The sequence below is a fragment of the Macrotis lagotis genome, chromosome 7 (genome assembly GCF_037893015.1).
Source record: "Macrotis lagotis isolate mMagLag1 chromosome 7, bilby.v1.9.chrom.fasta, whole genome shotgun sequence".
NCBI lineage: Eukaryota > Metazoa > Chordata > Mammalia > Peramelemorphia > Peramelidae > Macrotis > Macrotis lagotis.
In genome coordinates, this window is record NC_133664.1 from 33,326,635 (window position 1) to 33,354,442 (window position 27,808).

Below are 27,808 nucleotides of genomic sequence, written 5' to 3' on the forward strand. Positions count from 1 at the left end.
ACAAAGATTCTGTGCATAAGCACCATGATGGCCTGTGTCTCCTGCCTAAGAACCAGTGTGACAATTTACTGATGTTTTTCCTTCCTTCTTGAAGAAGACCATAACAGCAAGAAGGTGATGCCATGAATTGTATTTGAGTGGGGGGGGGGGGCTGTACTAAGTGAGGGGAGGCTGTATTAAGTTCCCCAATCTCACTTTTTCCTCTGGAGCCATCTGGGTCCAGGGGCTAGATATGGATCAGGATGACAGGAAATGGTATTGAATATGGGGCAGTCAGGGTTAAGTGACTTGCCCAAGGTCACACAGCTAGTCGGTATCAAGTGTCTGAAGCCAGATTTGAACTCAGGTCCTCCTGACTCCAGGGCTGGTGTCCTATCCACTGTACCACCCAGCTGCCCCTAAGAAAATACATAAGCTTGGGGCTGCTAGGTGGCATAGTGGATAAAGCACCGGCCCTGGAGTCAGGAGTACCTGGGTTCAAATCCCGTCTCAGACACTTAATAATTACCTAGCTGTGTGGCCTTGGGCAAGCCACTTAACTGTGTCTGCCTTGCAAAAACCTAAAAAAAAAAAAAATACATAAGCTTAGCAAAATGTAAATACCCCTTTCATTAGGTTGTCCAGAGAAGGAGAAATTTTTTTAACTACAACCTTCAAAGGAAGCCAAGTGGCATCATGGCCAGAGAACTGAATTTGAAGTTAAGAAATTCAAATCTAATCTCAGAAATTTAGTAACTTTGTGAGATTGGGCAAGTCACTCCGCCTCTCTATTATATAGTTTCTTTTTCTATAAAATGAGAATCATAATAACTATTCTCACAAAGTCATTGTAGAGGTAATAAGATATAAAGTGCTCTTGGTAAACCTTAAAGCACTATCAAATAAATGTTAGTTATTATGAAAACCAATGAATGAGACAGTGAAGGGCCTCTAATCAATCTGTAAAGAGAATTCTCATATCAAAACCACAGTTCTTTGAAAATTGAAGTTTAATTCAAAATGACTATAGATTCAATGAGGTCCTGAAAATACCTTAACTGAATAGTTGCACGCACAAATAGGAGAAATTATGGTGTAGTAGAGAAGGAGATGGTCTCAAAGCCAGAAAGATCTAGGTTCAAGTCTCCCCTCTGAACCTTATCTTTCAATGCCCAGGCCAATCTCTAAGACTCTAAATTACTGAAAAAGGATAAATGAAAAAACAAGTTCAGTCCCCTTCCCTATGCCAAATATAAGACTAAATAGAAAATTATATTTTCCTGAATAAATGAGATCTGTGGTCTACATTATTTATTCCAAATAGTTCAAAATCATAAAAGAAACTTCCATTCACTAAAAATTTATAAATACAATATAGTTTATATTTATCTATTGTTATATAAACACCATCTACACAAATAGATGGACACATATGTATACAATGAGTGCACATACATGGATATGTATGAGTGTCTTACATTAATAATGCAAAGATCCATGATTTCAGTCATTTGGCTTGACTAATTAGAGCTTAGCTAATCGCTCCACCAAGACAGGTCACAAGCTACTGGGAAAAGGTCACCAAGAGCGGCTGCAGCTGAATGAGCCTCTCCTCACTCAGCCAGCCCAATCCTCCGATGACAGACACAGGGTCTGATGGAGGGCGCGGGCCCCCTGCTCTCAACTTGGCCCCTTTTCTAAGCGGTTTACTTGCAAGGCTTTAAAGAAACCCCGACCACATGAGAGCACCTGATCCAATTACCTGGTGTAGTTCACCTTGTATCCTGCCACGTCATCATTGGGAGAGCGTAATCTTCGCTGAGAGGGCGTTTCCAGATGCCAATAGTTGATGCGATTTAAGAACATCTTGGCCAGCTCCACTATTGTCTGCCTCTCCTTAGAGGGGAGGTGACTGAACTTGTAATGGACAAAATTATTCACACCCTGAAAAGGAGGAAAAACACTGGTTAAGGTCCATTTACTATTATCCCCGGGAGCTGGGAGGGCCAAGACAAGCTCCAGTTCTACCCATGTCCATGATCTGCACACAAGCCAGGAGCAGGGGACACAGGCTTCAGGAAGGCCTTGGGCAGATAAATGTGAAGGTGAACCAGAAGATTTGGCCACTGACTGGAAGAGTCAAAGGGGATTCTCAAGCTGTGATCCCAGGGGATTTGGGAAGGTTCTCATGCTTAATTGCTTGAAAGGTAAATGTCACAAAAAGATGATTAGGCAGAAGATCCTGAGCATTCTGCAAACAAGAGTCATCCCAGATTCACTTCTGGAAAGAACTGAGATGCCTTCACAGAAGGAAACTCATCCAAAAGTGTAATGAGTGCAATATGGAAGAAGACAGGAACCAGGGCCTACAATTCTGGGCCCCAGGCTTGCCCGGAGAAATGAAATGTTGCTGAGAAAACAAAACCACAAGCTTGAAATGTCAAAACACTTCTCTTTGAAATGTTTCCGCTTTAAAATTAATGAGTGACAAGGCAATTTTTCCGGTATTGTCAGCAGAACAGCACTTGAGTAAAAACACCCCCAAGGATCATAGCATTTGCTTTATTTCTATCTGCTGCTAAAAAAACGTAATCACAGGATTGCCAAAAAAGATGTCTAGTGAAATGCATCATGATGATATCGGTTCTTGGCTTGCATGTTTTGTCCAAGGGTTCTAAATCTCTCAGTGCTCCCCTTCCCTCCTCCCAAGCACACACCCCAGGCAATGTGTTCTTTTGTGCTGGGGATAGGATCCACAAAGGAAATAAAAGACCTTTTCTCAAGAGGGGCCATTCTGTGGGAAGGGGCAGGGTACCACAGTGAAAGGAGGGAAGGGAATCCAGGCATCCATTTGAAAACCTCCAGTCATGGGAACCACTACTTTTCAAAGTGCCCCATTTCATTTTTGGAGAGATCTAAACATTAGGAAATTAGTTTTGTTTTGTTTTTATAAGAAGTCTAAATTTTCCTCTTACAACTGAAGTCCGAGAGATCAGGGAAATGGAAGAGAATACTGTGTGACCTCAGACAAGTCACCTAACAGATCTGGTCTTCAGTTTCTTTATTTGTAAAATGAGATAAGATTGCCTTTAAAATGTCCATCAGCTTTAAATATATGATCCTTCAGATGGGCTAACACGTATCATTTAAACAGGCAAATACACATAGAATAATCTGAAGAGCATGGAACAACAAGCCCTAATGATTCAGCTCACCAAATACCAGCTGCTTTCTATTTTAATTTTTTGACTTTCAAAATAAAATGTAACTAGACATAGCCTTTCATTAAAACTCATATGTGGTTTCTTATCCAAAAACACAATGAAGAGAAACTGATACTGAAGGAGCCAGTGTGTGAATTCGATTTCAGGATCTGGGTTCTAATCCTATCTCAGTCACCTATGATCTGACCCCATCCATATTACTTTTCCCCTTGGGGCCTCAGTCTCCTCACATGTAAAAAGGGAGGATACCCTCAAAGGTATCTTTCAGCTCTAAAGCAACAATCCTCAGATTGTGAAGTTGATAGGAAGTTTTCTACTATTAAAATGCAACAAATACAGTTGTTCCTTCAATTTTCCTGGTTCTAACAAGTAAAACTGCTGTGAAACTGTAACGATCAAGTTTGGTCCCAAAACAGAGAATGAGAAGACACCTCCCTTTGCTTCTATGAAGAAGTGAGAGGTAATGGGAACACTGCATATAAAGAGTCATTTACACATAACTGGATTGTGTAGTTTTGTTTAAAGCCTTTCTCCTTTTTTTCTTTTTATAAAGGAATGGATGAGTGAATGGCTACAGTGACAACCACAGGCGATGTGAAAACAAAAGCTATTGATGGAAATTCATTTTTAACACCAAAAAGCTAGAGATAAAAGGGTTCCTCCAATGCCACATTTATTCTAATTATCCTTGCTACAAGTCCTGCTAAGATGGCTGAGAAGATCTCACTTGAGCTAGCACACAAGAGCAGCTTCCAGCACCCAAATGAACATCCTACAAACTGCATCATATTCCCAGAGTCAAGGCCTGTTAGCCAGGAGCCAGAGTGGAGCTGGACGACCTTTTCAAGGTTCTCAATCTCCGGCTCAGCTGGACTGGTAATGCTTCTTACTCAAACTATTGGATTCCATTGCTTCAAAAGGCTTTTTCAGTAAGTGCCAAAGTAAAGGATGAAGCCTGAATAGTAAAACATCAGCACCAAGAAAAGGCACATTTAATCCCTTTCCTTAGGGTTTACACATTCCATTTCATTGCTCCCTGCTCAGATGTGCATATGAATTTGAGAAGTGAACCCTGTTCAGTCAGTGGCCCAAAAAAACAAAAGCCAGGTTCTTTTCCAAGCTAAATATTCACCTTGGCTTACCAGATCGAGGCAGGGGTGGGGGGGAGGTGTTAGGGTTTTGTGAGGCTGGATTCCAGTAACTGAGAAGGCCTTTAAAAAACCTACTAAGACCAATACAGAGAGGACCACAGTGAGGCCAAGATGGAGAAGAGACTAGAGGAAGGATGGATCACCCAGAAAAGGAGAGAAAGAGTTTTTCAACCGTAAGAGAATATTTATTTATCACTTTCTTCCACCTGAAAATCCTTTGTAAAGAGTCAATCAAGTAGATAAAAAGCTGAACCTGGAGTCAGGAAGACTCATCTTCCTGAGTTCAACCAGCCTCAGACACTTACTAACTGTGTGACCTCAGGAAAGTCACTTAACTCTGCCTCGTTTCCTTACGTGTAAAATGGACTGGAGAAGGAAATGGCAAACCACTTCAGTATCTTTGCCAACAAACCCCAAATGGGGTCACGAGGAGTCAGATACAACTGAAACAACTGAAACATCAATGAAGGACTTCTTGGATAAATCACTGTAGTCTGTTTTGGTTTATTTAAATTTCTGAATCAATATTCATGAATGACATTGCTCTACAGCTCTCTTGTGCACAGTCCTTTGCTCATTTGGGGATTAGGAATGTACATTTCATAAAAAAGAATCTGATAGGGTAGCTCTCTCTAGGAAGGGAAAGGGGAAAGATTGGGGGAAAAATATGGCAATGAAGAAAACAAAAGAAATCAATAAAATTCATTGTTTTACAGAAAAAACACACTGAATGGTCAGAAGATTAGTATCACTATAACAAAGAGAATATGACAGTCAGATATAAGAAAGTATTTCTTTATCTGTATCCAAACTGGTAGGGACAGTCTAATGTGGTATAATTGAAAATGAATTTGGAGCCAAAACCCTTCCCTTGACACTCGATAGTGATGTGATCCTAGCTAAGTCATTATATCTCTAGCAGCAGTTTCCTTGAAATAAAGATTATAGCATCTAAGATGGTTGTGGTTTTAAATAACCATGTATGTTTTTACTAAGGTTTTATCTTTGTCTTTATTTTCCAGAGAGAAGAGAGATAAAAAAACAAAATTGCTGACTGATTAATGAATATATCCAGCTATATAAATGTCAACATCACCATCCTTAACCCTCCTCTGCAAGACTAGAAATGTCCTTTTTTTGTCTGTATATTCTTAAATAGTAGAAATGGGTTTTGTTTTACCTTTGTAATCTCAACATCTTGCAAAGTGCCTTAAAATAAAGTAGGTGTTTAATAAATACCTATTGAATGGAAATGAATTTTTAAAATTGAATTCAATGTAAACATGCATTTTTTACCTGTTCAATACTAGGCTTCTCAAATGGAGGACTCTCCAAGGATCCTTCGACCATAGGTTTCCCCATTTGTAAAATGCATTTTCTCAAAAGCTGGCAAGAAACCAAAAAACCAAAATATTAAAAAAAATTACACACATAAAAAATTGAAAATGTTTAAGAGAAAGGCATTTTCTTTATTTTTAGCCCAAATTACATATAACTACTGATAACAAGAGTCGTCCCCCCCCACCCAGTTTTCCAGTGTCTTCCCAACAAACATGTCAGACCACAAATCCATTGCATTTTTTCCAGGAGTCACCAAGGAGAACGCCTCTCCTACACTTTTCTATATCTCCCTAACTGTATTCATGGCAGTCTCCCAATCCTCCCCGCCCTCCCCCCAAAAAACAAACAAAAAAAACAAACCCTTTTTTGTTAGGTGAGTTCTAGAGGTAAGGAGTAGACAAGAAATAGATTGGGAGTATCTCTCTAACTGAATTCATCAGATTTGAGAAGTCCATGGGGGAAAGTCTTACCAGGGGGTTCTTCATGTTAGAACTTAAGTGACAGTAACTTTCAGGGCCTGCCTTCTCACTGACTTAAAGCCTTTCTCTTTTTCTTACTCTACACACACACAGACAAAACACAGGCACTCTTTAAGCATCCTGGGTTTTATTGCCCACAAAAACAGAATCAGATGGGTTCTGAAGGGTTTATTAAAAACCTCCATTGCCATTTAATCCAACTCAGAATTGAACAAGGGAATCTTCACTCCCACTGCGGCAACGTGTTTGGGGGCACACTGGGTGAATGCTGGCTCAAGAGTCAAGACTCTTCTTCCCAGAGTTCAATTACAGCCTCTGATTCTTGTACTAGCTCTGTGATCCAAGTCATTTAACCTGCTTGCCTCAGTTCCCTCATCTGTAAAATGCTTTGGAGAAGGAAATGACAAATCTTTGCCAAGAAAACCCCAAGTGGCTTCATGAAGAATCGGACAAGGTTAACATGACTCAAAAACAACAACCAATTGTTAGTCAATTTTTCCTGCTTCTTTTCAGTTTCTAGCCTTCCCTCTCAGCTCTAGCCTCTGGGACCAATCAGAGTAAGTCTAATCCCTCTGCCACAAGAGGAAATTCAGATTTATAAACCTGATAAATTTACCCAAGGATTATTCAGGACTGTTTAAAAAGCTAAATTCCAGCACATTCAAAACACTGGGATTTATTTCCCACCACTGAACTGAACACTGAGAATGAGCCAACAGCCAAGTGACAAGAAAGCCCAGAACCATCATGGTTGAAATACTTTACTCTCTACCCTGTTTCAACTGAACTTGCAACTACTCAAGTTGCCAAAAGACCATGGATTTGAGTCACCCACATTGTCTCTCTACTCCACCATCTTTGTACTGCATGCTTAGAAACCACCTTGCATCACCAAAATATACCCCAAATGGAAGGGCACCAGGGCAGGAAGCCACCCAGGCAACATCAGACTGCTGGGGATCAGTACTGCCTCCAATTGTTGAAAAATTACAAAACTACCAGGTCATAGCTCTAGAGCGAAATGAGACCCCTGAGGCTACTGAATCCAACTCACTCAAGCATTTTGCAGGAATTAAAAAAAAAACATAAGGCCTAGGGAGTTTAAATGACTTAGCCAAGCAGGAGCACTAGAGAGAGTATCTGAACTCAGGCCCTATGGTAGAAGAATCAGTGTTCTTTTCTCTAGACCATCAATATGCTATAATGTTTTTTTTGGATCCATGAATTATACAGAAGTAATCTTGACCAAAAACCTGTTATTTTTACTATTTTCATCATCATCATCATTTCTTTAATCTATATAAATAATACAGTAAAACATATGAAGTACTTTCAGTTCATTATTCATTGGAGACTCGTAACAAACCTGTGAAGTGAGCATCTCATCTTACAGATAAGAAATTGAGAATAAAAGTTATTAAGTGACTGATCCCTAACTTGTTGAAGTTCTAAGACAGTAATAAAAGTGGATCGTAGCAAGATCTCCCAGGATTGAGGACAACAGCAGCAACAAAAACAACAGCAATAATGATAATAATAACAATAATAATAATAATAATAATAATAATTTGTTGTGGTCACCCAATCTATCTATCTGTCACTGCTGGCAAAATAGGTCACTGAAGAATTAGGATTTCACATTTGAAGCCAACATATCGTACAGGGAAGAATACTGATATTTGGGGAACAGAAAGCTGGAGTTCTAGTGTAGACAAGTTATTTCCTCTGTAGGATCAAAGAGAACCTGGCAAAAACTATAGAAGCCACCTAGATCATACAGATAACACAGTAAGTACAGAAGATCATCTAGTTCAAAATCTTATTTTTACAGAAGAAAAAAACGAGGCACAAGGAGCCAAATTCAAACATGGTTGCAAATGAGATGATCACTAGAAAAAGGTTTTGAATCTTCTTTACAGAGTCACTTCTTTTTCCATTGCCTCAATTTCTATTCGTGTCAAATGAAGAACTTCCACTAAATGACTTCATGTTGGCCTTCAAGAGAGACTCCTTGGAGCTCTATCATCCTATGGTCTTAAATAGGTCTCAGTGGTAACACCATCTCTATTCACTTCAAAAATCTATTTTGACCTATTTTGACTGAATGGAAGATGAGTTGATTTAAAAATGAACTTGAAAGTTATCTTGAATACCACCTTAACTCACACTGGCTATTTTGGCAAATTAGAAAAATATGCAAAACAAGGATGAGGTTAAGAAACAGTTACCTTTTGAATTATTTGTCTAGAGTTAGATGTTGAAGGCAACCAAATTCCATATTTTGACTTTTTTTTCCTTTTTTTTAAACTCAAGCAATGAGTTAGACATTGCCTTGTTAGAAAAAGGCAGCGTTTCAATCAATCAGCAAGCATTCTGTGGCAGACAAAGAGTTTTTTCCAACTAGGCACCAATATTTTTTGGCCCAGTGGGTTGCTTATAAACAGAATCGAATTGGGAGGCTGACAGGATGGAAACCTTGACGCCACCTTTGCTTCCAGCGGGGCAGTAGGCTCCTGCCAACGATCTGCTCCAACACAAATAACAGCCACATTCTCACAGGCCCTGTTTTTCTTTCACTGACGTCTCTTCTGAAGACCTTAAGAGTGGGGCTCTTGCACAGCTGGTCCTTGATGACTCAGGCTCCGGGGCCTTGTCAGAATCTCAGAATCTCAGAATCCCATGGAAGCCACACAGACTGAAGTGAGAACGCCCTCCGTGGCAGACTTCCTTTGCTTGATGTGGGGGAAAGAAGTAAAACTCTGGTGTCAGAGGATGTGGATTCGGCCTCTGATATGCCTGTGTGGCTTTGGAAAACAGTAACAGCACTGACAATAATGACAGATTTAGATTTATAGAGGGCTTTCATCTTGGCGAGGTGCCTCGCCTACATTATTTCACAACAACCCCGGAAGGTAGGTGATGTTATTATCCCCACTTCACAGATGACTGAAGCTAAGAGAAATAAAGTGATTTAAATAGGGTCACACAGTCAGTAAGTGTCTGATTCGAACTCTGACATTCCTAACTCACAGTTCAGCCAGGGGTATAGACTAACCACATTAAAATGTAATTAGGAAAAGTGTAACAAAATAAATAAAAATACAATACAATATAGATAATGTTAATTTGTGGTTTTTCCTAAATAGCATTCCAGTTCCTCTTTTGAGTTTTAATGCCACTAGACAATCTACCTCTTAACAATCTAATCATTTAACACCCACAAGCATCAGTTTCCATATCTAGTAGATAAAGGAGTTGGACTCCATAGCTTTCAAGTCACTGCCAGTTCTAGTTCTATGATCTAACCTTTGCTTGGAGTCCTCCAGTAAGGGGAAAGCCCCTGCCTTCAATCACAGCAAATTTCATTTTTAAAGAACAAGAGACTTTTTTTGTTTTAGTTTATTAGAGGCAATGAAGCGACTTGCCCAGGGTCTCTTAACTACTAAGTCTCTGAGGCCAGATTTGAACTTAGATCCACCTAACTTCGGGGCTGATGCTCTATATACTGTGCCTCAACAATCCATTTGGCAGCCAACACAGATCTGCTCCTTAGAACTTGGCTAAGCAAGTTTATTCTTTATTCTACAAGATAACCCTTCCAGATTTTTGAAGACATCAATCCACCCAGGACTTTCTTCCCTGAGCTAGGGACACCCAATTCTTACATTGTTCTATAACATGAATTCAAAGTGTCTTCCCCATTCTGGTTGTCCTTGATCAATCAACTATCATTATTTGGCTCCCACTATGTTCCACACACTGTAGATTTGTAGGAGCTAATATTTCATTAGGGGAGACAAAACAAGCATTAACAAGCCACAGATAAAATAAACATAAGTAATTCAGAGGGTCAGTTGGGTGGCACAGTGGATAGAGCATCAGGCCTGGAGTCAAGAGATTCATCTGGCCTCTGGCACTTATAGGATGGCCATGAACAAATCATTTAATGCCATTTGCCTCAGTTTCCTTATCTGTAAAATGAGCTGGAAAAGGAAATAGAAAGAAAACCCACACTAGGGTCACAAAGAGACCTCACTGAAAAAATAGTAATTCAGAGGGAAGGAGATAATGGGAACTAAAGGCATTAGGGAAAGCCTCAATGGACATTCTTCTTTCTAATTTATCAATGCCCTTCCTCTAATGGAAGCTTCTGATGGACATAAAATTTTCCAGATGTAGTCTGATCAGGGCAGACTGAAACAGGAGGATTTTTTTTCCTTTGCCTGAAGACTCATGTTTCTCTCAACACACCCCTAAGATTCATTTGCCTTCTTGGTTGCCAATGATGACTCATACTGAACCCCCCCAGTCATCTTCGTTATTTCTTTCCACATCTTGGACTTAGGTACAAAAAAAGATTCCACCTAGATAACCCAAGGTAGACTCCACCTAATGGTAAAAGACAATTACTTTTGGGAAACAGGAGTTACATGTTATTATTAATGCTTCCCCCTACTCTTGAAAGGCCTTGGAGCCCTAAGATACCCAGGAGAGTGTACCAAGGAGAGATACCAAGCCAGATTGTGAAGCAGATTTGCAGTTGGGAACCTGGGTTTGAATCCTGTAATTTAGACAAGTGACTTTCCATTTTGAGGCTCTCTATTTCTTCATAGATGAAGAAAAGGAGAGGTTTGGATGAGAATACCTCTCAGGTCTGTTTGGCTTTCCTAGGAGCCTGGCTGGCATCTCCAAATCTGAAAGTACACAAACTGTCAGTTTCCTGAGAGCCAAGAACCATGAGAAGAGGCCTGAACTAGACGATGGCAAAGCTATCACCCTCTGGGGCTTAACCACTATCCACCAAAGGCGATTCTCATCACTGGACACCCTTTAAGAGCTTCAAAAAGAGAGAAAAGGGCCTCAAGCAGATGCAAAAATTTTTTTCAGAATCTTCTCTCTAATACAGAGCTTTTCTACAATCCTCCTGTCAGTTCTGAGATTCACCAACCTGAAGTAGGCACTCCATGCTGCCATGGTAGATATGGGCAAAAGAATAATGGCAGAGGGGCAGCTAGGTGGTGCAGTGGATAGAATCAGGAGAATCTGACTCCAAATTCGGCAGCAGACACTTAATAATTAACTAGCTGTGGGACCTTGGCCAAGTTACTTAACCTCATTGCCTTGCAAAAACCTAAAAAGAATGGCAGAGGTAAATAGAGATGAGCTAGGTCAAGAGAGCTCACACCTGTCTATACTGCTGGCCCAGGAGTCAGGAGGATCAGAGTCCAAATCCTCCTTCAGATCCTTACTAGCTTTATGACCCTGAATAAGCCACTGACCTTTACAAGCCTTAGTTTCCTCAACTATTAAATAAGGATAATAATGACAGGCATACATACATACATACACACACACACACACACACACACGGTTTATTGTGAAGAATGCATGTCAAATATTTTGCAAATCTTAAAGCACTAGAGGGATGTGAATTGTTGCTGTTTAGCGTTGTTACTATTATAGGGAAAAGCTGTCTGTGACCTCAGATGAATACATTTCCCTTTCCTGCAAAACATCAATCTTTGTTAAGCACCAACTGTATGCAGAAAACCATACTACAGATTGAGGGGAAAGAAAAGAGAAATAAAAATTTATCTTCCCTGGGCTAATGACAACAGAGAGAAGATAAAGTAGTTGAAAATAATATAAGTTGTAAAAAAGCAAGTCAAAGTGAAAAGAACAGATAGAGCACTAGTCTGAGTTCAAATCCTACCTCATTTAGTAAGTTATATGGCCATGGGCAACTCATTTTTAACATTTCTGTGCCTCAGTTTTCATATCTGTAAAACAGGGAGCAATAACAGCACCTGCTACATATTGTGACAGACGTAATTTATATAAAGTCAGTCTAAAATCTCTTCTTTCCCAGCAGAGCCATTGTGCTGGCCTCATTGCTATATGTCTGTGAAACCTGGATAATGCCATGTCAGAAAATTGAATCAGGGGCGGCTAGGTGGCAGAGTGGATAGAGCACCAGCCCTGGAGTCAGGAGGATGCGAATTCAAATCTAGCCTCAGATACTTAATAATAACCTAGCTGTATGACATTGGGCAAGTCACTTAACGCCATTTGCCTTGTTAAAAAAAAAAAAGAAAATTGAATCTCTTCCATTTAAATTGTCTTAGGAAGATTCTGAAGATCACCTGGCAGGAGAAGATCCCAGACACTGAGGGCCTTTCTCAAGCTAAACTGCCTAGCATTCCCACAATGCCAGACATATGCTTGACAAAAAAAAAATCTATTTTATGGAGAACTTACACAGGGCAAGCACTCACAAGGGAGTCAGAAGAAGTGATGCCAAGACACCATGAAGGTCTCATTAAAGAACTTTAGAATTGATGATAGAGCATGGGAGACACTGGCACAGGAATCCCCAGCATCAGTGAGGGGACTACGTTCTATGAGGAAGGCAGAACTGAAGCAGCGCAAAGGAAACGTGACATACGTAAGTTTAGAGTACCCACCTCAGGTGTGCTCATGGACTATCTGTGCCCAACCTGTGGTAGAGCATTCAAAGCTCATATTGGTCTGATCAACCACAGTCCGACACAGTCATTTGTCTCAAACAGAACGATATCATTTTGGTCTTCTCTGATGACAAAGGATAAGAACCAAACAAACCACATAAATGCCAACTATTATTTAAGAAAATGTATAAAGTACCAAGTAAGCTAACTGACAGAGATTTATCAGGAAAGCCTTCATAGAGAAGCTTATGTTTGAGAGGATTATGCAGTAAGAGGAGTCATATGATCTGACAAAGCAGCATGGAAGAACCTTAAAATAATAACAAAAAAAAAAACTACCCATAATACAAATTCAGTCTCATAAACTATTTTCCTTTCTATTCTTCTTTTTCTATTGAAAAGTTCATGTTGCCAAGATACACAGCACCAAAATCACAGCTGGGTTAAAAATATAAAGAAAAAAATAGTCTGACAATATCCTAAACAGAAGACAGGTGGCTCAGTGGACAGAACACTGAGCCTGGAGTCAGGAATACCTCAGACACTCACAAGCTGTGTGACCCTGAGCAAGTCTCTTAAACTCTGTCTTAATCCACTGAAGAAGGAAATGGCAAACCGCTTCAGTATCTTTACTGGAAACCCCTTGAGCAATATTGGCATGCTATGGTCCATGAGATCACAAAAGATCGGATACCACCAGACAGCACAAAACCCTCTTCTGAATCCTTGTATTCGCTTGGATCAAAAATCTTCATAAAACCACCGGCATTCCATAAGAGGTACTAACAATACGGAAAAGATCTTGCCCTGAAATTAAGAGAAGCTAGTCTTCTTTATTCTCATTAAAATCATTCTCTTTGTACACATTTGACAGGAATAAAAGGGGAATTCTCAGGTTAAAGAGGAAGTTATCAGGTTCAGGATTTAGGAATTTACTTTTCAGAAAGTGATATCAGTCTCACTGACCTTTCCATTGTTATGTTTGGGCAAAATAAAATCCTTAAACCAAAATTATACTTTTGTTTCCTCTTTCAGTGAAAGTTTTTCATTTATCACTTAAATATTTAATTTATTTAAATATCATCAAGAAAAGGTACTATAGAATCCATCCCCTTTGACCCAAGGAGCCCATTACTGAACATATATCCTAAGAAGATCAAAACCAGTCAAGGAGGCTCCAAAAGTAACTAGTCTTAAACACAATTTTTCGTAACAGAAAAAAAAAATAACAAATGGGTATCTGTATTCAATTCAGCAAACCAACAAACATTTATTGAGAATGAAAACAAAGGCAAAAATAATCCCTGTTCTCAAGCTTCTCACAGACTACTGGGAGACATAACAGGCAAATAACAATGCACAAACAAGAGGTACACAGGAGAGATGGCTTAAACAAACTATGACATCTGAATACAGTGAGAAAGGATGAATAAGAGAAATTCTAAGAAACATGAAACTAGTATTAACTGAACAAGAGTAAAGTAAGCACAACCAGGAAAATAATACACAATGATGGCAATTCCAATGAAAAACCAACACTAAATCAAAGTTGGAATGAGTGATTGTTAAGAGTCCAAAATGACCCCAAAGAATAAATATAGAAATTCACCTCCCTCCATTGGGTAGGATGGGAGTAACAGGTAGTTTTGAAGAATGCTGCTCCCATTGTCAAATGTGGTCATCTTTTTAATAGACGTTTTTAAACAAGGCATACTGCTAATTTGGGGAAGGAGCTGGTATATTGAGAATCATGATTAAAACAAAGGCATCTTTGAGGACTTTTTAACATTCTGAGTATCAGTGAAAAAATCTCACAAGAGATGTAAAAGGAAAAACAAACTCTTTACCTTGAACAGGTAGAAATAAACTTGTTTGGTGTCTGCATCTTCTTCTTTGTGAACACAAGTAAAGAGATATTCCACATCCAACACTATGCCAAGGAGACGGTTCATTTCTTCTTCTGACACATTCTCCAAGTGAGACACATGAGCAGCTGAAAGGGAACATTGGAAGGATTCAAGTGAGATGACAACCTTGGAGAAAGAACTTCATTATTAACTGAAAAGGATGTATGAGAGACCAAAACCCAAATTTCCCAAGCTCTATTAAGATCTAAGGCTTTCAAATAATTTTCTTCTTATAATTATGTTAATCCTAAGTGTTTCAAAGGGGATCAACCCAACTGACATAAGTCAGAGATCAATTTGGTAACTCAGGAGCATGTGTGAATGACTTATTTGATTGGGGGGGGTAAGGCAATGGGGTTAAGTGACTAGTCCACGGTCACACAGCTAACTAAGCATTAAGTGTCTGAGGTCAAATTTGAACTCAAGTTCTTCTGACTCCAGGGCCAGCACTCTATTATCCACTGTACCACCTAGCTGCTCCATGATTTACTACTTTGGGAGTCAAAAGAAGAAACATTCTTAGAGGCCTTGGAGTGAAATTTCAAAGAAATGAACTTTTCTCTACAAATAGATACCCTTCCATTCAGAAAAGTCTCTTTGCAAATCTGTAGGGTTATATAGTGTCATGCCATGGGATGTATGGTCCTAGGATAGCATGCAAAAATAAATTCCCCTGAAAAGTCCGTCATATCCTCCTCTGATTTTTGTCCAAGTTAACCAGATGAGGGAAGCCCTGAAGACATTTCTCACAAATATTCTGATTAAGAGGCTAAATCCCAAGCTCCTTAAGTCTGAAATTTAAGGATCTCCACAATTTCACCCTGAAAGACAAGTGGGAGGCTGGCTCCACTTGCTGCCTCACCACACTTGTTTATGAGATGGGAGGGCATTTTCAAGAATGGACTATGCTCTCCAATTACTGTTTCAAGACAAAATTCAGAATCCAAGTCTTCCCCAATCATCTCAAGTTGTGGCATATTTCCTTTCTCCAGATCACTATAGCATAAATTCCATCAATTGATATCCATCATGCAGAGCAGAAACTTGTCTATAATTATAATTTTCCATGAGAGGAACATAACTTGAACACAGCTATGATGCATTAGGAGGATTTGTATTCAGGGCATCCTGGTTCCAGGGCTGGCCATCTATCAATCATGTCATGTTTCCTTTCCCTCTATAAAACAAAGGTTTAAAAATACTATCTTCATCCCCATTTCAGGAAGCAAAGAAGGAGCAATACAGTGGCAGTGGCAGAAGATGCATGTTTGAATACACTGAGACATTAGAACTGTTCTCTTCTCCCTTTCAGGGAGCCATGCATCCTCCTACAAGAGAGCTAATCTACAAGGTTCTCATGCTAACCACTGGCAGGAGGGTGTCTGTCTTTCTGGGGCGGATTCATTGCCTTCCAATAACAAGGAGCTAAAAGAAAATTTGGCCACAGGAGGATTCAGTGTATTGTGCAACAAGTTCCTGGAACCACCCATTATACCATATTGGTCCAATTAAGTCTGTTATTTATAAGCAGTTTAAATCTTCAAAGTGTATGGTCTAGTTTATCTGGAAAATTATCTTCACACTCATTCTGGTTATATGGCTGAGATAAAAATGCAAGTAAAGCAAATGAGTTCTAAGAAGTTTGACTATTAGCAATTACTCATTTCCCTCCTACTTTTTTTTTAAGGTTTTTGCAAGGCAATGGGGTAAAGCGGCTTGCCCAAAGCCACACAGCTAGGTAACGTCTGAGGTCCGATTTGAACCCAGGTTCTCTTGACTCCAGGGCCGGTGCTCTATCCACTGTGCCATCTAGCTTCCCCCTCCCACCTACTTTATTTAGATTAAATCAGCTTCTGGGTTTCAAAAATATTCCAAAGCAAAGGAGTAAGGAAGGAGCAAATCAGAGATTCTAGAAAAGGAAGGTGATAAACTAACAAGAAGAGTTTTGTCCCTCCACTACCACCGTCATTCAGAAGCAGCTGTAAAAGGAGGTTCCATGTTATCTCCAGCTCTGGCTCAACGATGCCATAATGTGAGGGCATCTGAAGTGGACATCCTGGGGTCAGTATGAAGCGACAAGAAGACGAATAACTTCCTCTACAATAGGGGTTCCTCACCCAGGTCTGAGAACTTTTATCAAAGTATATGTTTTTATAATTTATATTCCGAGTGAATGCTATGGATTTTATCATTTATCCATATTTTAAAACCTTATATAAAAGGGGATCTGGTCTGTGGATTTTCAACAGACTGTCAAAAGACAACAAGACTGCAAAATGTCCAGGATCCCTGGTTGAGGAAAGCTGAGAAGGATGAAAGACTGAGTGTTGTGGGAAGAGGAGATAAGGTAAACTGTGGTCATCTACTGTAAGCAGGGGCTAAGGGATGGACTGGAGGATTAAGGTCACAAAAAGGCCAGACCCTAGCTGCTTTGAAGAATGAGTCAGATGGAACCCAAAATCTTATCTCCCCATAGCCACAGCAAGGTTATTGTACAATACATGTGAAATACTCCCCATCTGTTTATTGGCCCTGCCAGCATCCTTCTTGAAGGCAAGAAATCTCATGTGACCCTTTCCTGGTTAAATGTCATTATCTTTTCTCAATTATCACCAAATCTCCTCCGGCTCTTGGCCCCAGGGATCACTCCTTGCTTCTCTCACAGCCTGACCCACCACCATTAATGCTAACAACTCTACCAAATCCAGAAGGGGTCCTGAGCTCTCCAACAGCTCTAAGATGCAGCTAGGGGGCATGGGCTAGAGTACCGGCCTGGACCCCAGCCTGCCAGCTCCTCACTGAATCCCTCAGCCTCAATTTCCTCTTCTGTAAAATGGGGGAATTAAGATCCCCTACTTTGTGGAGCTAGGATCAAGTGCAATAAATAAAAGAGCTGTCTTGTAAGACTTGAAGAGCTACAGAAATAATAGCCTGCTGTGGTTGTTGGTGTCACCCCAATTTCGGGTAAAACCTCCTCCCCCTTCTGGTGCTTTAATTTTACAAGTGGCGTCTCTGCTTTCTTCTTCCGTACTTGACATCCTTCGTCTCCCTATTCTATCGGACCACACAATGATGGTTTCAGAGCTGAAGGAGACAGGGGTACTCTGCTGCAACTCCAGTTTTCGGATAAGGAAGCTGCTTGCCTTGGGTCACAAAACTAGCAAATATCTGAGTTTGGACTCAGGGTTTCCTGATCCCCTATTCATTATGCCATTTTGCCTCTCAAACTCTGGGTGTTTCACCTGGAAGAATACCGGGGTTGGAAGCAGAAGAGACTGACCTGGGATACAAACCAAGATCTTTCTGATTCCCAATCCAGCCTCCCTTCTACTGTACAATACGAGTCTTAGAGAGCCAATCATCCACATAGATCTGTTATTGGCTGTTTCTTTTCAATGTCACTTGTGTTTATTCTTTTCTTTCTTTTTTTCCTGTTACTGCCCTGGCCTTCAACACTTTATTACCATAGGCCTACACTGCTGACAGTAAAGCTGATTTGCTTCAATCTTCCCCTCCCCTGATGACTATTTTTCCCAATAAGCCAAGGTCCACAGGTCATGGCTGTTCAAAACCATTTATAACTTCTGCCAATGGACTAAGACTCAGCATGAACCTAGGTTCAACATCTCCCCCTGATCTTACTGCAAGTTGGCCTTGGGCAAGTCAGTCAACCTCTCAGAAAACCTTGGTTTTCTCATCAATAAAAATGATGACTAGATTGCCTAGGAGGCCCTTCTACTCCCCAGATTCATGATCCTATTATCCCTCCTCCCAAAGAGGTCAAGTTCTTTCCTTATCTAAATAGCTCTCCATATGACAAAGACACACCTCATTTTATGATGAATCCTGGACTCTTAGAGCTAAGAAAAAGCACAATGGATAGAGCATAGCCCTGCAGTCAGGAGGACCTGAGTTCAAATTTGGCCTCAGATCCCAATACTTGCTTAGCTATGTGATTTTGGGCAAGTCACTTAATCTCATTGCCTTGCAAAAATTTGGAAGAGAGTGGCTAGGTGGCACAGTGAATAGAACACCAGCCCTGGAGTCAGGAGTATCTGAGTTCAAATCTGGTCTCAGACACTTAATAATTACCCAGCTGTGTGATCTTAGGCAAGCCAATTAACCCCATTTGCCTTGCAAAAACCTTAAAAAAAATTTGTATAAAAAAAGAAAATATCTATCTCATCATAGAATTGAGAGTAATATAAGGACCTCAGTAATCACATATAAAGGAGTCCTTCAGAAAACCAGAAAGATCTGGGTTCAAATCCTGCCTCTGGCTCATTCTGGCTGTATGATCCTAGGTTAGTTGCTTGACCTTTCAGCCCTCTAGATCACTCTCTAAGACAGAAGTTTCTTAATCTTTTTTTTGTGTGTTCCTAAATTCTGCTGGCAGCTTCCCCTTTTCTGATAAAACTTTCTCAGAAAAAGTCCTTAAATGCATAAAATACATAGAATTACAAAGGAAATCAATTCTAGCAAAAACTACTAAATATGTATCTTTTTAAACTCATGGATCCCAGACTAAGAACCCCTGCTAGGGGCAGCTAGGTGACGTAGTGGATAAAGCACCGGCCTTGGAGTCAGGAGTACCTGGGTTCAAATCTGATCTCAGACACTTAATAATTACCTAGCTGTGTGGCCTTGGGCAAGCCACTTAACCCTGTTTGCCTTGCAAAAAAATACCTAAAAGAACCCCTGCTGCAAGACTACAAGCTGCTTGCTCTTTTCTGAGTGGCAAAGAATCAGACATTGAGGGGATGCCCATCCACTGGGGAATGGGTGAACAAACCGCAGTTATGAAAAGTGACAGAACAGAAATCATGAGGGACGGGACTTCAGAACAGCCTGGAAAGACTGGCAGGAAGCGAAGCAGCAGAACTAGAAGGATGTTCTACACACAAACACCAACATTAAGTGATGCTCAACTTGATGAACTTGTTCCTTTCTGCAGCACAACAGTTAAAGACAAGTCTAAAAGTCTGGTGATGGAAAATACCATCTATATGCGGGGAAGGAATGGTGGAGTTTAAATGCTGACCAAAGCTTACTAGCTTCAATTTTTAAAAGTTGTCTTATGTATTTTGTTTTTGTTTCTATTACTGTTTCCGTTTCAATTTGACTCTCCTTTCACAACATGAATACTATGGATTTATGTTTAATATAGTAATAAATGGAAACCCTATATTAGATTGCTTTCTGTCAAGGGGAGGGGAGAAGAAAGGGAGAAAAATGTGCAAATTCTAAACAAAAAAAAAAAAATGATTGTTCAAAACAACTGTTGAGTGTAGTTGAAAAAATAAATTTAAAGAAAAAAAAAGACTACAGGCTTGCTACCTTCCTTGAGAATAATTTCCTCATGTTGAAGTTCCCAAATCAAAAAACTGGCAAGCTAAAAAACTTCCAAGCTAATACTAATTGTTGGGGGGGGGGGTGCAAGGCAATGAGATTAAGTGACTTGCCCAAGGTGACACAGTCAGTTAAGTAATAATTCATGTTTGAGACCGGATTTGAACTCATGGCTTCCTGACTCCAAGGTCAGGGCTGCCCCTGGCTAATACTTTAGAGATGCAGAAAATGAGGTCCTAAAAACTAAAATGTAAACGAATTGTCAATGAATTTTGGAGAACCAGATACTTACATTTCTAATGCAATAATCACAGCCCCTTGCAGGTCTCCTCAGACGCCCAATCCCCACTCCCCACTTCATTCCTCTGGCAACTTTTCTTTAGTAAAGACCCCACTGCCCCAAGGAAGGCTCAGACAAGGAGAGGCAATCCACTTCTAGAATATCTCCCCCAGCACCTCAATAAAGCCAGGGGTACCGAGTTGCTAATGTGGCTGGCCCCCACCTTTCTGCAACAAATTATCAAAAGTGGCCCAGCAAAACTTCAAAACCCAAAGAGCCAACATCACAACTGACTAAGCCTGGTTTTCTCAGCAAACATCAAAGGTCTTGGGGATGCCAAATGCCTCCCCTGGCACCCCCACCCAGCTAGGATACAGATATACCCTAGTGAGGGATGGGAAAAGTCAATTTTATCTTTTGTTGTGTTTCGATGATAATGATAATGACAACCATTTATACAGCATTTGTTGGCTTGCAAAGGCTAAACGATGTTATTCCATTAGATCCCCTAAACATCCCTGGAAGGAAGGTGCTATTAGTATCATCTGTGTTTTACAGATGAGGAATCTGGGGTGAAGGGAAGAGAATAAGGACCCACAAGTGACTACATTATCGTTAGTACTTTTCACCAATATTATCTCACTTGATCTTCACACCAACCCTGTGAGGTAGGTTCTGTTGTTATCCTCATTTTACCAGTTGAAGAAACTGAGAAAAGGTCTTGTAGGCCTACCACTCTATCCACTATTTAGAGAAAAGTAAGCATCCAGAGAGGAAGCTGCCATTTCCTTAAACTTTGAGCAAACTATATTGGGGGGAGGGTCAGGAAGGGGCACATAGACAAGAGAGCTGGGATAATTTGGGCAAATTACCTATACTGTATCTACATATATTAATAATTACAAGAACATTTACATAACAATTTATGATTTGTGCAGCATTTTACACAACAACCCTATGAAGTAAGTCCTGCTATTTTCACCATTTTACAGGAGAGGGAATTGAGGTACAGACAGGTTAAGTGACTTTCAAAGGATCACACAGCTAGTAGGTATCGGAAGCAGTTTTGAATTCAAATCTACCTGACTGCCACGTTTAGTACTCCATACATGACATGATTCTTTCTGGATGGTTAACCTGGAACCCTTGGGAAGGAGAGAGAGTAAGAAGTGGCATGCACAGAGCCGTTCTCAAATATCAGAAGGGCTCTCTTGTGGAACAAGGATTATACATTCTGCTTAGCTCCAGAGGGCAAAACCAGAGGCAGTTTCAGGAAGAAAGACACAAGGGAAACCTCATTCACTCCCGGAGTGAGATTTCTCTCCGGCTGTTATTATGCCAGACGGCCGGAGGCCTCCCAAAGCTGTGGGCTGCCTCAGGAAATGAAAGGTTCTGCCCAACTGGTGAGCTGCATCGAAGGCCCAGACAGCTGCTAGAGGTGCTGTACAAGGAGAGCTCCCTCCCTCTATGGGTAGGGTTTAAGTAAGGTGGATGATGGTTCTGAGAACCGTCCCCCTGAGTTATTCGGAGAGTCCCATCTCTCTCGGGTTTGCTGGACTTTTTTTTTTACCTTATGGTCCCCGCCCCCCCAAAAAAAGGAAAAATCTCATTTGCTTTCAGTTTCTTTTGGAGTCTGGCTCAGCAGCTGAGCTGGGTCAGGATAGAAAATATCCACGGTGCTAAGAGATAGCAATCTGCCAGGGAAGTGTTGCCAAGAATCCCCAGGCAGCTGGTACCTCGAGAGAAACCGGAAATGCAAGGGCACCTCGGCCCTGGGACCCTCTCCAGCCACCAACTTCATTCATCATTTGAGATATACTTGCCCTGTAATTTGGAAAGGTTAATGGTCTTATATGTGTGTATTTATGTGTATGTCTGTATAACAAGAGAGAAAGAGGTATCTAGATAGAGCTAGTTTGATGTGGGGGGGGGGAGATCACCGTGTGTGGGTCTATGTATTCTTGGAATACTGAATACACTATCACCTAGTAGGCATTTAATATTGATAGACTGATTTCTGCCTCTACTGGTAAATAGGTTATGTTTCTAGATATTGTTACATACTAAGGATTCAAACAGATTTTACATTTATAGGATCTGAGATGGGGGCTAGAAGTAAGGATGCCAGTGAAGATGCCATTTCAAGAAACCTCTGAAGGCTTTCAGGGCAACCCATGTGCCTAATCTTCAGATTCAAGCAGCTTTAACATAGCTTCATCTTCTAAAGCTTAAATGGAAGAAATGGAGAAAATGGGAAATGGTAGAAAAAGAGAAAAAAATAAGTCCTTCCCTTCTTCCCCCCCGCCCCCGCCCCACAACCACTGGTCCAGGCTACCAAGAAAAAAGTTTAGTCCCAAAGTCTAGGCACTAGCTGGGACTATGCAGAAGAAGCTTAAAAACTGTTGCCCATTTTATTATAAACAGACATCAACTTAGACTTACAGTAATCACTCACCCAATCACCCAGAGCAAAGAGCAATTAGTATTAGGTGGGCATAAAATGATGTGGCTTTTAAAAATCTTATCACTGAGTCACTTGGCAGCTTTGGGGCATTTGCATTGGGGGTTGGATCACCCAACATGGCTACATTGAGCTAAGATGACTTAACGTTTAAGTCCCAACACTCCGGGAAGTTAGTGTCCTCCCCATCCCCCAGAAAGGGGTAAAAGCTCTGTAAAACAGGGACAGTTTTGTTTTGATTTTTTTTTCCTTTTCTTATCACCAAGCACAAAATTTGTCAGAAAGAATTCTCAAAGTTATACGGATCCTTCCTACATATTTGCTGAACAAATGCATGGATGGAGGAAAGACTAGATCTCCGTGTTCATGAGACAGGTCTGTATGATTCGCCACCATTGTGGTTAGGAGGCTGTACAGGGTTGGGAGGAGACGTTGAGCAAGAGTGGCAAGTATAATCAGAATCCAAAGAAATCCTCTAGTTCTGGATTTTTAACTTTTTGATTCTTTATTATCTCATGTATTGTTTTATGAATTTTAAAACAAACATTATTCTGAGGAGTTCATAGGTATTATCACACTGCCAAAGGAGTCCGAGATTTAGAACAAGGTTGAGAAGTGCCCTAGTCCTATCAAGATGAGTAGCTAAGGGAGTGGTCAGCAGAGGCCCAGTGGAGCCAGGACAAACTGGGTCCTTCCACTCCAGATTGCTTCTGTGACCCTGAGACAATCAGAGCAAGCGTTTATTCAGCACTTGAAGGCCCACAAGTTTTTTACTTCATTTGTTCCTCACAATAATCCTGGGAAGAAGATGCTATTATTTATCGTCCTCACTTTCTAGGGGCTCAAACTAAGGCTGAGTTTCAATAATGTGCCAAGGATCACCCATCTAGTAAGGGTCTTTGGAAGGATGGGAAGGCAGGTCTTATAATTATTTATAACTAGAAAATTATAACACCTAGAGTCTAAGTTAGAGTGAAGGTGCTTATGTGACTTGGTAGAGACTGTTCCCCTATCCTGGATTCTCCAGATCAATGAAATCACAGGTCCAGTCTCCATCCCTATTGTCAAAATGTACTAATTTAAATGATTTTCCAAAACTTTCTTTTGAAATGTGAAAAAATCTAATTGAAATCATGTATTCTCCATCTACAATTTAAAGCCAAGAACTAGGCATCAGTGTACCTACAGTGATGGTGAAAACTGATGTAGACATTATGAAGACATAATAAATATGTGTTGACTGACTTCTGCCTTGATGGTTAGAGGAAAGGAAGGAAGGAAGGAGAACATACTACAAACATGCACAGGTAATACATAAGGTACATATTCCCATTCACAATCATCTGTTGCATACATTTTACAATTTTAAAATATTACTCTGAGGAGTTCGCAGGTACTATCACACTGCCAAAGGGGCAAACACCAACTGCAGCAACTATGTTAATGCTTAACTCCAAGGTTGGGATACAGATGCTTAACACAGAAAAAAGTTGGGCCCTGGGAAACTTCATTGAAGATCACATCAAAGGATGTCCAAGGACAGAGCTGGATTTCCACTTGGGTGGATCTAGGATTCAGCCAAAAAAGAAGAGGAAGAGTAGGTTCTAGGGGCATGACTATTCCTGCTTCAAACATCAAACTCAAAAAAGAATCACAATGCATACTCTAAGGATTAATTCAAAGAAATCAGCATAATCTGCACTCAAGTGTCTTTGAGGCAGATTGCAGGGATTTAGAGCTAAAAGGGATCTATAAAGGCCTCTAACCTGGGATCCACAGATTCCCAAGGACCTCATGGATCAGTTTCAAAGGATCCACTGACTTGAATTTCTTTTAGAAACTTCAATGTGTTAAATGTTTAAAAAAAAAAAAATTTAAAAACAAAAATAACAAAAAGTATTATTCTGAGAAGGCTTGACCAAACCATAAAGGGGTCCATGACACCACAAAACAAGGGAAAAAACTCCTGCTCAGTTCACCCCCTCCCCGCCAGTTTAGAGAAAAATGAAACTGGAAGTCAGAAAGGCTAAGTGACGGGCAGAGATCCCACAGCACCGTAGACATTACTGAAAGCCAGTCTTTCTTCCCACAGCCTGAGAAGACAGAAGGAAAAGCCAGCCTCTAACAAGGTTAGCCACACCCACGATTTTGCACAATACTCTGGCTTTGCCGTGTGGCACTGGGGGGGTGCCCCCCACAGTATATAGTGGGGTCCCTCTGCCCCCCCAGCCCAGAAGGCAGCTGGGCTTTAAACCCAAACTGTTATGGAATGATGTTATGTGTAAAGACCACCTCAAAGACAACCCAGGCCCTGTGCAGCCCCTGAGCTAGAGGCCCTTCTCCCTGACCTTTAAGCCACTCTGTGAGTCTGGAATCATGCCAGAGGTTTTTCTTGGGAGTAATCCAAAATAAGATTCAATTAAAACCAATCCTAGAAAAGGTTAATTTACTTAGTACATGATACAGCTGTGTTTGTAACTTGTCAAACATGTCTTCTACCCTTGGCTGTTTCAACACCCAGAGCTACTACGGTAGCTTTACAGACTCGTTTAATGCCAGGTGGCACGGCAGAGGGGGTCAAGAGTCAACCTTGGAGATGAGAAGACCTAGGTTCGGGTCCTGCCTCTGGGTCACCATGTGTGACATCAAGGTAAGTGGCATACCCTTCTTAGTGACTCAGGCAACCCTCTCTAAGATTTGAGGTTCTTTTTTTTTTTTGCAAGGAAAATGGTGTTGTGGCTTGCCGAAGGCCACACAGCTAGGTCATTATTAAGTGTCCGAGGCGGGATTTGAACCCAGGTACTCCTGACTCCAAGGCCGGTGCTTTATCTACTGCCACCTAGCCCGCCCCAAATCTGCGGTTCTAATAGAATAAGCAGTCTTCAACTTCAATCAAGGGTGGGAGGAGTTTCCACAAGACAAATCATTCAACACTAATTTTATAACAGGTCTGGAGACTCCTCCCAAAAAAATCTATTATCTATTTTATGGCAAAAATTACCTTGAAAGTTTACAAATTTTCATGGCCAGGAACACCCTATTAATCTAACATACTCTCCAGATAACACTCTTATCAGGTATGATTTTCCTGTAAGTCTTGAAATGGCCTTCAGCAAATGCAATAAAATGATAAGCCAACTTCACTCAATATAATACATTTTATAGTATATGAGAGAATACTCAGTACAGGAAAAAAATAAAAGCGGAAGATCATGGGAGGTAGATGGAAGTCCTAAACTGGAAATATCCAAATACTTAATAAACAATTATAAATCTAATATGATATATCCTTGAAGGACAGGAAATGTAAACATCCCTACCAACCTATTCCACTGTAAGAGTGAAGCTCTGGAGATAAGAGGGAGAAAAATAAAAAGGCACAAACCCTTTTGTGATTTGGAATGAGCCCAGGGAAGCTCTTTTTTCCAGTGACCCTCTTTGTCTATTTAAGAGAAAGCAGAACTCTAAATGATGTTGTGATGCTTTCCTTCTTGCGTCAAATACTAAGATAAAGCAGTTACTGCACTTAAAAAAACTTCCTTTTTATAACAATGCTTGATTAAACTTCCCTGTGCTAACAGAAAACTGTATTCTAGTGATGTGAAAAAGAATATGAAAATTAAAAACTGTAAAGCAATAAAGTTACACACAACAACCCAGAACAGGTTTCTCTGAGTCCTGTCTCTGATACTCACTAGCTGTGAAACTCTGAGCAAGTCACTGTATTTTGCTAAGCCTCAGTTTTATCATCTGCAAAGTGGTCACAACAGTACCAGTATCTCACACAACTGTCACAAGGCTCAAATGAGCTAAGGAATGTGTTAAATATCAGTGATTATTAGTGTCACCAGAGATCAAGGCAAACAAGGGAAAAAAAAACTTGAAGCAATAATAACAATAATTAGATGAGAGAATTACAGATGGTGACTTTGGCCTTGGAGTCAGAGGCTAATGTCTCATCTCATTTGACAAGTCTCTTCTGAGTCTGGGGAGCTCTTTGATGTCAGAGAGCTCTGAGGTCAGAGCTATTAAGGGAGCAGAAGAAAAGAAGAAAGGAGAGGTCACCGAGGACAGGGCCGGACAGTGAGGCTCCCACATCAAACGCTCAGATCAAGATCATCCCAAGCAGGAAAGCCATACTTTTACCCTGGTCGAAGCAAAGTCAGATTACAATTCGTCCTCATCTGATGGTTGCACAGAAGCCAGGGCCTCTTTGGGATATGTGTCTGATGCTTACCGAGAGCGTGGCTACAACTACGGCAGGACTCAGTGAGACTGACAATTATCTGCTGCACATCGGCCCGGGGAGGAGTGGGCGGGGGATTGGGGTTTTTCCAGCCATTACATTTACAAGATTCCTCGGCCTGAAAATTTAAAAAAGAGAGAGACAAGTTTATGTAACAGACTGTAACATGGGCTGATTGCTTTGTATAAGACGATACAGATGAGTGATGAAGACAGCTGACTACAGACATCCTGAATTTGCATTTTCTAGGAATGCCCAGAAGAATAAATATAGAATGAGTGGACAAAGAAAGAAGTTGGTTTTGGGGGGTTGGGTTTTTTTGGGGGGGAGAATTAGTGCCTCCACTAATTCTGACAATCTTCAGCAACCTGCGCCAGCAAGTTCAGAAAGGAAGCCGACGGCCTCCATCCAATAGCGTCACAGCCCTTTCCTCCTGCTGACCTAGCTCTTGGCAAGCAGGAGACCCAGGATCCAGAGGCATCCACCGAAAGTGTTGCCTAGGGTTTGCAAAATGCCAGAGCAGGCCACCGTCCCCTGCCACGGTCTGCTCGGCAATGAAACAGGGCCTTGGCAGGCAGGCTCCAGACAACCTGGTTCTCTCCAATTCTCTCAATGGGGCTTTCACCTGCCTCCACCCTGCCTGGTTGAAAGGCAAAGAAAGAGAAGGGAGGGAAAACAGAAATGTCAAAAAAAGGTACCCGAGGGCACAAGAGTGAAGGGAAAAGCACAGCAGGAAGTTCTCCTTCACGTATTCACGCAGTAAAAGGGGATAACAAGTCTCGCAAAGGCTATGCTCCTGGGATCTTACTTCTTCAATTGGTTTATCTTTGTGAAATATTAAAAGCTTATTTCATTTCATAGCAACACAGGATCATGGATCAGAGATCCAGATCAAAGGGTCTTCAGAAGGCATCTGCTTCAACC

General features: G+C 40.8%; 1 protein-coding gene across 1 annotated transcript in view; it reads right to left on the reverse strand.

Annotated features, from left to right (window-relative positions):
• The window catches only part of KAT2B (lysine acetyltransferase 2B), a 100,524-nt gene that overhangs the window by 47,628 nt on the left and 25,088 nt on the right, over window positions 1–27,808 (reverse strand). The window contains exons 2-5 of the mRNA XM_074195210.1: window positions 26,876–27,002; window positions 14,489–14,634; window positions 5,651–5,740; window positions 1,742–1,923 (exon numbers count right to left, since the gene is read on the reverse strand). Of these exons, the coding sequence (XP_074051311.1) occupies window positions 1,742–1,923; window positions 5,651–5,740; window positions 14,489–14,634; window positions 26,876–27,002 (545 nt within the window). The remainder of the gene's footprint in view (window positions 1–1,741; window positions 1,924–5,650; window positions 5,741–14,488; window positions 14,635–26,875; window positions 27,003–27,808) is intronic.